A 13,018-nucleotide genomic window follows, 5' to 3' on the forward strand; every position below is an offset into this window, starting at 1 on the left:
GCAAGTTAAAGCAAACGTTATTAGTTATGCAAGCTCAATTTCATAATAGGTTAAAAGTTTGGGGTTAGTAAGTTATTTTAAAAATAAATTAATTCTTTATTTGATCAAAGGTGATCGTATAGAGATTTAGAATGTTACAAAAGATTTCTGTTTATCAGAAAATCCTGAAAAAAACATATTTAACAGTTTGTACAAAAATATGAAGCTTCACAGATGCTTTCAACGTTGATAATAACAAGAAATGTTTGTTATCATCATATTGAACTTATTTCTGAAGATCATGTAACAATGAAGACTGGAGTAATTCAGCCTTGCATCACAGGAATAAACTAAATTTTATTATTGATTTAATTGTAAAATTTGATTTTAACATTAAAAAAAAAGTTATTTTAAATTGTAATAATTTCAAAATAATAAATGAATGCATCCTCTGTGAGTATATTCTTACAGACACTAGACTTGAATGGTGGTGTACATGCTTGCACAATGGGATGGCAGTATACACTGTATTTCTGCTCAACTGTGTGTTTCTGATGCTGTGATTACTGACTCTAAATACACACTCGCTCTCATCTCTCTCCAGATGGTACTTTGGAAAAATCACACGCAGGGACTCTGAGCGGCTCCTCTTGAGTCTGGAAAACCGGAGAGGAACTTTCCTGGTCAGAGAGAGTGAGACAACCAAAGGTGATTGGATGTGAACAGTACAAACTCTGAACACTTCTTTTTTGTATTTATTTGATCTATTTATAAGTTAGGTTTTATTTATTAATATTATTATTTTTACATTTTTTTACTAATTTGTGTACAGGGACAATGCAATAATACATAAATACATAATACATAAATGTTTCTGTAAGTGCACCAGATTTGACCTAAAGATTATTTTTCATCTGTAGTCCTTGGACAGTTTTACAAGTCTTCCTAAAACGAAAATGTACAGAAATAGACAATTATTAAAATTACAAACCAAAAAAAAAAAAAAAAAGGAGCATAGCAAAAACATAAATATATATGGCATGCACATTGTATCAAATATATAAATCCATCCAAAGGCACAAACAAATATTTTATTTTATTTATTTAATATTAAAATAAAAATAATTATTAAAATTATATCTACATAAATATAAAAGGAGCAAAGCAAAAAAAAAACACAAATAAAAGGCATACACAGTACTTTAAATATAAAAATTAATTTAGAGGCACAATTATATATTTAATTAAATGTATTGTTAACATAAAAATAATTATTACAATTATATCCACATAAAACATGGAGCAAAAAAGATATTTCATACACAGTATATTAAATATATAAATACACCATAAAAGCACAATAAAATTGTAACGGAGTACAACTTCATAATCACGGGAAGAAGGAGGCGGGAACCAGCAGACATTCAAATTAAGCTTTAATAATAAAATAAACACAAAACAGCGCGACAGCCCCTCGCGGACGACTGTCGCGCACAAATAAAAACCAAACACAAAATAAAGCCCAGGCCTGGTCCTGTCTCGTCTTTCACTGTCATCGCTCCTCTTTTATATCCTTCCATCTCCTCCGTGGGACTCGAGACCGGTGAGTGGAGCTCCCTCCGTTCCCACGGCTCTCGGCCCCGCCCCACTCCTCACAAAAATATTCTAAGCTTTTTATTATTAATTAATTAATAAACAGTAATAAGAATTGTATCCACATACAATACCAAAAGGAGCAAAGCAAACCCCAAAATATATATGGCCTACAGAGTACATTAATTATATGAATCCATCTAATACCACAAAATCACAATAAAATGTTTTATTTTATTTATTATTAAATATAAAAAAGAATTGTATTATTACTACTACTATAGTAGGGGTGAAACGATTCACTCGTTTTCTCGATGCATCGATTACAAACCCTGACGATTCATATGCATCGATCTTGAAACATGATTTTTGAAACGTGAATCGCTGATCTCGGACAGTAATTGATTTAAAACACTAAGAATCAAATGAATCACGATTTCTATGGCGATTCAATGCTTTCAAAATGTATACACATTAAATTACTACAAGCACGAATTAATGGAGAGCTTGAAGAGTGTTCGTGAATCGTGCCTCTTATCTCTCATTCACACGCTTCACTATTACCGCCCAAAACTGTAACAGGATTGCGCTCGCGTTCCTTTTGTCTCTGACGAAGCCGATGTGTGATCTCTAAAGGTGAAGTAGCTTTACCTTACTGTAGTTTGTCAGTGGCTCTCTTACCGACAGCGTTGCCTGAGCAGTCGAAAGCTGCGTTATTTATTGCATGGACAGAGCAGAAATGTAAGTGTCTAAATCATATCCACAGTTCCATTGAATGATAAATGTGTTTTAACAATGCTGATGAGCCGAAAATACGAAGGAAACTTAAAATAACCACAGCATTAACAATGACCATGAAATAAGAGCGAGGTTTTCTGATGATCAGATGCATGAAAGTAGCGTTTGTAGCTTTAGCAAACAGACATCTGGCGCGTTTTCTCTCAGAATCATAATTCGCTGATGGAGAGGAAAAGTTAAATAACTTCTATAGCATTTTATTATGTGAAAATTAGAAAAAGAAGTTTTCACACTGAAAGAGAAGTCATCAGCTTAACTAAATAAAAGCAGAATGTACTGATGAAAACCACAATAAATAACATTTCTGAATGATGCAGTGCTAATTGACATCATTAATTACAGTACATAAACTGTAAAGTATATTTTCTACCTTTTTCTGTGCAGAAAATTGATATAATTGCTAATTAAATGTACTATATAAAACAATCATAAAAGTGCCATTCGAAAAAAAATATCGGCAAATACAATTGATTGATTATTGTCGAGCAGTGTATTTCATTTCTTACAGCAAATTAAAAGTAATAAAAAAAGAAGAGAATCCCTTGTAAAAAAATAAATAAATAAAATTATATAAATTATGATAATACAAAGGCTACATACATAAAATGTTTGTATTTTACATTTCTGTCACTTCTGTAATGATAGCTATGCCACTGGTGTGACAAGATGTTAGCTTATACGTAATACTCTTAAAGCTCTTTTTTAAAATCTTGGCTTACATACATTTTTACGCCATGTGAAGCCATAGCATCATTAAACTAGCATCTAAAAATGGACAAAAGGTTTTTAGTTTTTTTTTTTTTTACCTTTGGTTCTCTAAACATAAAGGCTGCTGTGTAAATTGCCCCCTGACTAAGCATTTAAAACATTTAGGGGAAGCATTTAAATAATCCCGTGAATGCACTTAAAGAATGCAGAATTGAATCGTTATAATCGAATCGAATCGAATTGATTTATTCTAAATTTGAAAAAATAGTTCTTTAATTTAATTGAAAACCTATGAATCATGATTCGTGAATCGAATCGAATCGCTACCTACCCAAAGATTCACAGCCCTATACTATAGCAAATATCTTATTTAGAATTTATAGTATTTATTAGTTAATTATTAATAATTATTATAATGATAATAGTAATACATATATTTTAACATTTTAATTTAGATGAATTGTCATTTTCAATTTTTAATTCTGTTTACCACAGTTTTGTGAATTGATATTTTATAATTACCCTTTGTCTGGTGTCACAGTGTTGATTCAAAGGCCAATCTGTAGTGAAGAATGGAAAATTGTGTCAGAATGAAACGTAGGGAATGAAACTCCATTCTTTCCAGTAGAGTTTGGCTCTCATGACATCAGATTCAAGAGTTCAACATCCCGGGGAATGCAAAAAACATCTCTCAAATCACAAATTCTAGTGCTGTTGCTGCTCAGCCATTTAAATTCAGAGACCACAGCCGCTACTGTAACAGTTGCACAAGAAAGAAATGTATTAATAAAGACAGTGATGACAAATAACCAACACCAGTGTGCAGGAAATTGCTCATGCATTTGTCTACATTGAGGAAGTTTCATTTCAGGACTTCAGATCAGAACAAAGTGCACGTTCAGTTGAATTCCCCTTTTCTGCTGTCAGTTTATCATTCCTCATCTCCTCCCTGCAGCCTTCCTCTCTCTAAACACTGTAAAGATCCACGCTCCATATATGGCCGTGTACACAAACAACGGTCATCTGAGATGATATGTAAAGAGCATATGGCTGCATAAGGTCAGAGAAGTGCTTGCAGGGATGAAGCGCGAGAAGTAGGTCAAGCATATAACTCTGAGCCATAACACACAGCTCATACGATCAGCCAGAGAGACTGAAGATGACGAGGGAGCAAGTGACAGACAGAGTGAATCAATGTGTGTGATGCCCACAGCGCCCTCTACAGAGCATTTCACACAGTGTTTATTAACCCTATGAAGACCTGTTTCAGAAAGCAAGTTTACCAAATAAGTCCAAATATGACCCTGGAGCACAAAACCAGCCTTAAGTCTCTGGGGTATATTTGTAGCAATAGCCAAAAATACATTGTATGGGTCAAAATGATCGATTTTTCTTTCATGCCAAAAATCATTAGGATATAAAGTAAAATTTAATTTTCCATGATGATATTTTGTAAATTTACTACCGTAAATATATCAAAACTTAATTTTTGATTAGTAATATGCATTGCTAACAATTCATTTGGACAACTTCAAAGGCGATTTTCTCAGTATTTAGATTTAGTATTCAGATTCCAGGTTTTCAAATAGTTGTATCTCGGCCAAATATTGTCCGATCCTAATAAACCATACATCAATGGAAAGCTTATTTATTCAGCTTTTAGTGTTGTATACATCTCCATTTCGACTGGTTTTGTAGTCCAGGGTCACATTTAGTCTGACTTATCGTCTGCTGTTACGGTTCAAAATAATTAAGACTGACTGAAATAAGCCTGACTTATTTGGTAAACTTGCTTCATGAAACAGGCTCCAGAATCATCAACGTGATCAAAATGTTCCTGAAAGGCCTGTTACACACAATCTACTACATACTTTCTGTCGTCCTCCTAAAGGGACAGTTCACCAGAGAAAGGAAAATTCTGTCACATTTACTCATCCTCCATTTGTCTGAACACAGAAGATAATTTGAAGAATGTGCAAGAAACCAAACAGTTGACGGTAGCCATTGACTTCAACTGTATGGGGGGAAAAAAATACTATGGAAGTCAATGGGGAGCAGAAACTGCAAAAGAAACAAATGCACCAAATTGATGTTTTTGCTCGGATTAGTCAACTTCAAGGAAAAATAAAATACTACAAAAGTTTAGAATCTGGCACCTATCATACTCATCTAACTATAAGTTCACCTCTTAAGTGTGTTCTCTGTGTTTTTTAGGTGCCTACTGTCTTTCCGTTCTGGATTATGACAACGTCAAGGGTCTAAATGTCAAACATTACAAGATCAGGAAGCTGGACAGCGGGGGATTTTACATCACGTCGCGCACACAGTTCAGTGTTTTACAGCAGCTGGTCAACCACTACCGCCGTGAGTCGCTTTCTCACAGACACCTGCTCCTTTCTGAATGTCTGCGAAGGGAAGTGATACAGACGGCTATTTCTGGAAGTGGGAACTCGAGTTATAAGAAGCAAAATAAGAATCTATAAAAAAAATAATTGCATAAAGCAATTCCATAATTACTCATCCTTTAGTTCTCATGCTGCCCTAAACATAGCTTCAATAGGTCCTCAAAATCTGCTAAGAGAAAGATTACATAATAAATAAATTCATATTGTTGACCACAATTCAGTTATTTGTGGATTAAGTTAAGTTATGAGTATTCTTATTACTTGTGTTAATATATTATTACTTATTGTCAATAATTATAATAATTTTGTAGGTTACGTAAATTTGTATTATTATTATTATTATTATTTACACATAATGATACAACAATAATTATAAAATATTTAAGGTATGTTATTGTTTTATTGTTATAATTAACAATTAATTATATATTTTTTATTATTGAAAATAATAATATTTATGCATTTATTCAATTTTTTAATGTGGTTAATTACATTTATTTAAGTTAGAATAATTTCTAAGGTATTATATAGTAAATTGTATAAGTATTTTACTATCTTGTTCTGTTTTATTTAATTATTAATTTTAAATTATTTAATAATACATGAAATATTAATCTTCATTTATTAAGGTATACTTAAAACGTTAAAATAATTGTATCATTATTTAAAATAATATGTTATATTTATTTATTATTTTTAATAAACCAATAATTTGATATATTAACTTTTTAATTTAGTTAAATTGCCATTTTTAATTTTAATTCTGCAACAAAAGCATCTTTGTGCATTTAATATATAATCAAGATGAGCCAGAACTACCATTAAAAAAAAAAGTAAAATAAAAATAAAAAGAAAAAGAAATAAGAATATATATATTATTGCAGTAACAATTCAAACTTTTTAACAGTTATAAAAAATAATAAACATGCTCTTTTCTACAGAGCACGCAGACGGCCTGTGTCACTGTCTGACTGACGTGTGTCCCGTGCTGAAGCCTCAGACTCAGGGCCTGGCACGGGACGCCTGGGAGATCCCACGGGACTCTCTGAGACTGGACGTCAAACTGGGCCAGGGTTGCTTCGGAGAGGTCTGGATGGGTAAGACTTCTTCTTTCAACTTCCTTCCTTTGAAAACCAAAGTTTTGTGAGTTAAATAAGAAGTTCAGCAGTGCAAAATACCACAGCTGTGTGATGATGCAAGCAATGTTTTCACAGTGTCTTTTTCCCACCAGGCACTTGGAACGGCACGACACGCGTGGCCATCAAGACTCTGAAGACTGGCACTATGTCTCCTGAGGCCTTCCTGCAGGAAGCGCAGGTGATGAAGAAACTCAGGCACGAGAAGCTGGTGCAGCTTTACGCAGTCGTCTCCGAGGAGCCCATTTACATCGTCACTGAGTACATGGGACAAGGTCAGTACAGAGATCCAGTGAACTATATTGGGCTAAAGATGTCTAAGAAGTGAGAACTCGCTGGAAGATGTGTAAATAGAGCATCTAGAGGTGTTCCAGTAAAAGTGTGAATGGAGATGAGACGCTGTGATTTCTGCTCTCACAGGAAGTCTGCTGGATTTCCTGAAGGGTGACATGGGGAAAATGCTGCGGTTGCCTCAGCTTGTGGATATGGCCTCTCAGGTACATTATGATAGGAGATCTAATAATGAAATCGCAAAGAAAAATAATAGTTTTGATAATTACATAAAAAGTAATATAAATGGAAAAAAATGTACAGAAAATGTACATTACTGATTAAAAGTTTGGGTGCAGTCAAATTTTTTGAATGTTTTGAAAGACGTCTTATGCTCACCAAGGCTGCATTTATTTGATAAAATAATGCTATAAAAAGCAGAAATAATATTGTTATTTAAAATAACTGTTTTCCATTTTAATATATTATAATATATCATTTATTCCTGTGATCAAAGCTGAATTTTCTGCATCATGACTCCAGTCTTCAGTGTCACATGATTCTTCAGAAATCATTAATGAATTAATCAATATGCTGATTTGCTGCTCAAGCAACAATTCTGAATATTTTAAATACTGAAAACAGATGTGCTACTTAATATTTGTTTTATATATATATATATATATATATATATATATATATATATATATATATATATATATATATATATATATAAAATCAGAATTCTTTGATGAATTGAAAGTTTAAAACAACAGCCTTAATTGAATGCGTCCTGCTGGTAAGTATTATTATATTATATTATATTATATTATATTATATTATATTATATTATATTATATTATATTATATTATATTATATTATATTATATTATATTATATTATATTATATTATATTATATTATATTATATTATGTGTGTGTGTGTATTATTTATATATACATATTTATATGTATATATACATATAATATATATATATATATATCCCCTTTTATCTTCAGTGGGATGTGAGCTGGGACGGTACAGACTCTTATAACCCACTGTAATTAAACATGAAAATTACACTACATAACAATAGCAATGACCCTAGGCTGCTCTGAAACATGTGGACAGCAACTGTAAATTTGCAATAAATAAATAAATACATAAAAAAAATAGATAAACAAAATGTAGTTCCTGTGGCTCAAACAGTACAGCACAGCACCAATGCCAAGGTCATTGTCTTGAAGGTGTTATAAGTCACTTTGGATAAAAGTGTCTGCCAAATTGTTAAATGTAAATGTTATTAATTTAAACACTCACTGAGTAAATAAAATAAAAAAGAACTATATAACCCTGTACTGAAGGAGGAACTCACTAAAAGCATCACTAAAAACAGCATTGTGGTGGCGGTTTTTACATGTCATTGTCTTCATCGTGTATATGAATCTATTTCTACTCGGTGGATACTCTGGAGGGTGGCGTTATAATTTATGTGTTGTCCTCAGATCGCCTCTGGAATGGCGTACGTGGAAAGAATGAATTATGTGCACAGAGACCTCAGAGCTGCCAACATCCTGGTGGGTGATAACCTGGTGTGTAAAGTGGCTGACTTCGGCCTCGCTCGACTCATAGAGGACAACGAGTACACGGCCAGACAGGGTGAGCAGGAGCACCTTCTCCATGTTCTTCACATCTTCAGTTGTTTCCTGAGGCCGACTTCATGGCGTTGCTTTTTCTGCACTTCAACCTTAATTGAATCAGTTTAATTATGATGACAGGCCTCTCTTAAATCATTATTACAACAGGAGCCAAGTTTCCCATCAAGTGGACTGCGCCAGAGGCGGCACTTTACGGCCGCTTCACCATTAAATCTGACGTGTGGTCGTTTGGGGTCTTACTGACGGAGCTGGCAACCAAAGGCAGGGTGCCTTATCCAGGTACTACTGCTCTACAGACAAATATGAATCAAAGAAAGTCATCCGCTCACCTTAAAAAAATAAATAAAAGTATTATAAATTATATATATTCACCTGCTTTATTTATTTTCACATTAAGTCCAGTGCAGGGTTCAAAATAAATAAAGAAAATAATAATAATAATAATAAAAATGATTTAAAAAAAACATTTTTATATTTATCATTTAAATTATTCTATAAATTATTAAGCATGATGTCACCCAAAATGTAATAAAATAAATTAATAAATTAAGCAATAATAATATTTATATGTGTATATATTTATGTGTGTGTGCATTATTAACAATGATAATAATTAATTCATGTATTACATTTGTTTAAAGAATGGTATATTATTGTTATTATTGTTCTTTCAAAAAAATAAATTTATTTAAAAAAAGTTTTTTTGAGGATTGTTTTTTGACAAAGTTCATAAAGTAATAATTTGTAAAAAATAATAATAATCATATTATATATATACTTATATAAAATATTAAACATAGGGTGTGTTTATGTCACCATAGTTTATAATATTATCATGTTAAATGAAATTTTAAAGAGATCTGTCCGCAAAGAGCACATGACAGCATTTCTGGTTGTTCCTCCCTGCTGACAACCACATCCTCTGGCTGGTTAAAATGTGCCTGCACCACAGTCTGACACCTGACCCACATCCACCCTGTTTGACGTGTGTCCTCCGCTCAGGTATGGTGAACCGGGAGGTGCTGGACCAGGTGGAGCGTGGCTACAGGATGCCCTGTCCCGCCGAGTGCCCCGAATCCCTGCACGAGCTGATGCTGACCTGCTGGCGCAAGGAGCCCGAGGAGCGGCCCACCTTCGAATACCTCCAGAGCTTCCTGGAAGACTACTTCACCTCCACTGAACCACAGTACCAGCCGGGCGAGAACCTCTAGAGATGCAGATCCAGTCAAGTGTGAGAAAAGCGAAAATGATATCATTTCCCGGACCGGGAACGCGGGATGTTTGTGGCATAACCCAAACAATACTGATCCACACAGGCGACAACGCCGCATCCAGCTAAACCAGCTCATTTAAAGCAACTTACTGGGTTTTCACATGGTTTCAGAGTTATAGCATCTATAATATAATCGCATGTTTCTCCGCTTTCATCGCAGATGAGCTGCAAACAGCAAGACAAGATGCATCTTTTCTGCAAAGAAATTCAATAACAAATTGCATCTTCAGCCGTCGTCGTTTCTGCTGATAATTGTTGCGAGGATTTTTTCCTGAAGCTCTGCGGATTGATCCCTAGCTGTTTTCTTGACCTCGATGTACCACCCCTTCTCTCCTAAACCCTTTTGGCAGATGCTCCAGATCTGTCATTCATCTCCCCTCCCACAATCCCTCTCTTCTTTCCTCTCCCATCCCCCCACGGACCCCCAAAGTGTCAGCTCCATCAGCTCTGGTGTTCGCCGTGAACCCTGCGACCCGTTCCCGTTAATGTCTTCCAATAGATATCCAGAGGCTGTATCTGAACATAGTATTTTATGCCTTTTAATGGTAGAAATTAGCTTTTTTTGTCCTATTATGCTTATTTGTTTCCTTTGTAATAACCTGGATAGACTGGAATAAGAAGCTGATTGGTTGAACACTTGGTCACATGATTGGAAGTCGCTTCTGAATTCTGAAATCCTTTTGATATGGACTCAAATAGAGAGTCGTTCAGAATGTGGTTTCATTTGATACAGTCATTCTACTCTTCTAGTATTCAACACAACTACTGATATAAAGCATTGTTTTTGTTTAAAGCAGATATGACTGTATAGTCTAACTTTGTGTGGCGATACAAAGGAAAAAAAATGAATTTTGTACTGTTTTATTATGTATAAAATGTATTTTTATTAATGTTGTTTTTGTAACAAAGAGGATGAGCAGGATTTGTAATTAGAATTTAAAGGAATAGTTCACTGAAATGAAACATTTGTCATTTTCTAACCCTCACGTCATGTAAAACACAAACTGAGATGTTTAGGTGAATGTTCATGCTGCTCTTTTCCATATAAAGTACTTTTACATTTATTGCATGAGAAAAACGTCCTCTAAATATCTCTTTTTGTATCCCATGAAAACGATAACAGCGTTAATGTTTGGAATAACACGAGGGTGGTGAATTATGACATCATTTACATTTGTACACTGGAAAAAAAAAAGTTTACCCCTTTTAGTATTTTTTTCTTGTTTTCCTATTACAAACGTTCATAAATCGAGCAAAATTATATAGGAGAGTTGTTTTCTGAAATTAAATGATTTTATGTTTAAAACAAAAAAGATATCTGGCAACCATTAAGATTAGGTATTTTCTTACTCAATTGTCCGATATTTTTTCTCACTTTAAGCATGAACTCGCTTAACTTTGATCTATTTTTTTTTCAGAAAAGAACACATTTTATCGTAAGTATTTTGCTTCTAAAGTTGATTTGGGAACATTTGCACTGGAAAACAAGACAAAAGCACTAAGGAAGAACATCTGCTTCTGTAGTGTCGGGGAACTATTGCCTTTATCACCTATGAATATTGTTCAAGAGATGTTTGAACTGACTCCTCAAAGCTTGTTAAATGCTTAAATTTAAAATGTTTTATCTTTTCGGCTTTTTTGAGACAAATTCTGACACGTGCCGTCAAAGTTGCCAATATGTTATATGCAAAATAGCCATTGTTATATATAATTGTGGGTAACGACCTCAGTCCCATCGCTGCTACTTTCCAATAAGATTCACAGAAAGCCATGAACCTTGTCTGTGAGGGGTTAGTGATGGTTTGAGATACCCAAATAAATAATATAATCACTGCTGAGACAATGTAGAATGAAATCAATTTGAGTTGTAGGGATGTTTGTGCTGATATGATGATGGTAAGGGTTTGGAAATGTCCCGACGAGTTCTTTAGAATGGCATGCAGCTGTAATCGCGGTACTTTAGCTGGTAGATGTGTAACGCCGGTCCATATTCTGTAAATACTTTCGTATGTAAATATTATTTTCATATTTATTCATATTGCCTCAGTTTATGTTAAGCAGAGCTTTGCTTGTTTCTCCCCGTAAGATCAAGGCTATGGGTAGACATTGGATCCTGCGCGAAGCTGACTGCAAAATAGTTGTATTCTGCAAAACCAGTTTTCCTACTGCAAATGAATGCATAGAGAAGCAGCCAATCACAAAACAGGAAGAATTCACAGATTCAAATCACTTTCTTTATTTTTTATTTACAGTAAGAAGCTCACCTTTATGAATCATTTCGTTAGGTGTGACTTTGGCACTAAAGTATTGTGTTTTATTATTACTTTTTAACTTGCAATAAATCTGCTGTTGATTTTGACAGGTAGTTACTGCAAAGTAAACTGCACTGTATGCATTGCTCTGATTGTAATACGACTTACAGAGGATATTTGACGATGGAGTGGTCTTGGTTCGTGCTGTAGAACTGGAAAATAAAATGATGACAAGTAAAACAATATTAGTGCATCCCCATCTAATGTATTCAAACTATGCAGTTGTTTTCTATGAGTTGCGTGTTTGTATTTTAACTGCAGTTGCTCACAATCAGATTCCAGGTACTTGCTCCCACTGTACAGTTCTGCAGTGACTGGTTTCAAAATATGAAATAATACTGAAATGAGTTTTGTACTTTAAAAAAATTATGACATGGTGTTATCTTTTTTTTAGTGCAATAAACTATGTTTCTAAAGCTTGGGTTTAAGCACAGGAGAGTTTTATTTTTCCGGTCATCCAAAGTGTAGAAGAGTTTGTTTCTTCATCTGATTTGGAGAAATGTAGCATTACATCACGTGCACACCAATGGATGTGAATGGGTGCCGTCAGAATGAGAGTCCAACAGCTGATAAAAACATCACAATAATCCACACAACACTCCAGTCCTTCAATTCAATCCTTTGAAGCAAAAAATATGACTGTGTCTTTTGATGTGAGAGGAAATGGGAGATGGACTTTTTCTCTGGATGAAGCGTTATTGGCAACAATAAGCTGATCATTTCAGTGGTATTTATTTATTTTATTTTATTTTTTTAAGTACAGTGATAGGTGAAATGGAGCTTTTCGAAACTCCAAATCACAATTGCATTGTAAAATTATTCTAGGGCTGCAATTAACGATTATTTTGATAATCGATTAATCTGTCGATTATTCTTACGTTTAATC

The 13,018-nt window shown here is 33.9% G+C and overlaps 1 protein-coding gene across 2 annotated transcripts in view; it reads left to right on the top strand.

The window, feature by feature from the left end:
- Window positions 1–12,548, top strand: part of LOC113041276 (proto-oncogene tyrosine-protein kinase Src-like) — a 53,455-nt gene extending 40,907 nt beyond the window's left edge. For both annotated transcript variants that reach the window (XM_026199716.1, XM_026199717.1), the window contains 8 exons: window positions 584–687; window positions 5,293–5,442; window positions 6,425–6,580; window positions 6,715–6,894; window positions 7,040–7,116; window positions 8,395–8,548; window positions 8,695–8,826; window positions 9,550–12,548. In XM_026199716.1, coding sequence (XP_026055501.1) covers window positions 584–687; window positions 5,293–5,442; window positions 6,425–6,580; window positions 6,715–6,894; window positions 7,040–7,116; window positions 8,395–8,548; window positions 8,695–8,826; window positions 9,550–9,758 — 1,162 coding nt within the window. In that variant the 3' untranslated portion in view covers window positions 9,759–12,548. The remainder of the gene's footprint in view (window positions 1–583; window positions 688–5,292; window positions 5,443–6,424; window positions 6,581–6,714; window positions 6,895–7,039; window positions 7,117–8,394; window positions 8,549–8,694; window positions 8,827–9,549) is intronic.
- The last annotated feature ends 470 nt before the right edge of the window (window positions 12,549–13,018 follow it).

Source organism: Carassius auratus, chromosome 23 (assembly GCF_003368295.1).
Source record: "Carassius auratus strain Wakin chromosome 23, ASM336829v1, whole genome shotgun sequence".
Lineage (NCBI taxonomy): Eukaryota > Metazoa > Chordata > Actinopteri > Cypriniformes > Cyprinidae > Carassius > Carassius auratus.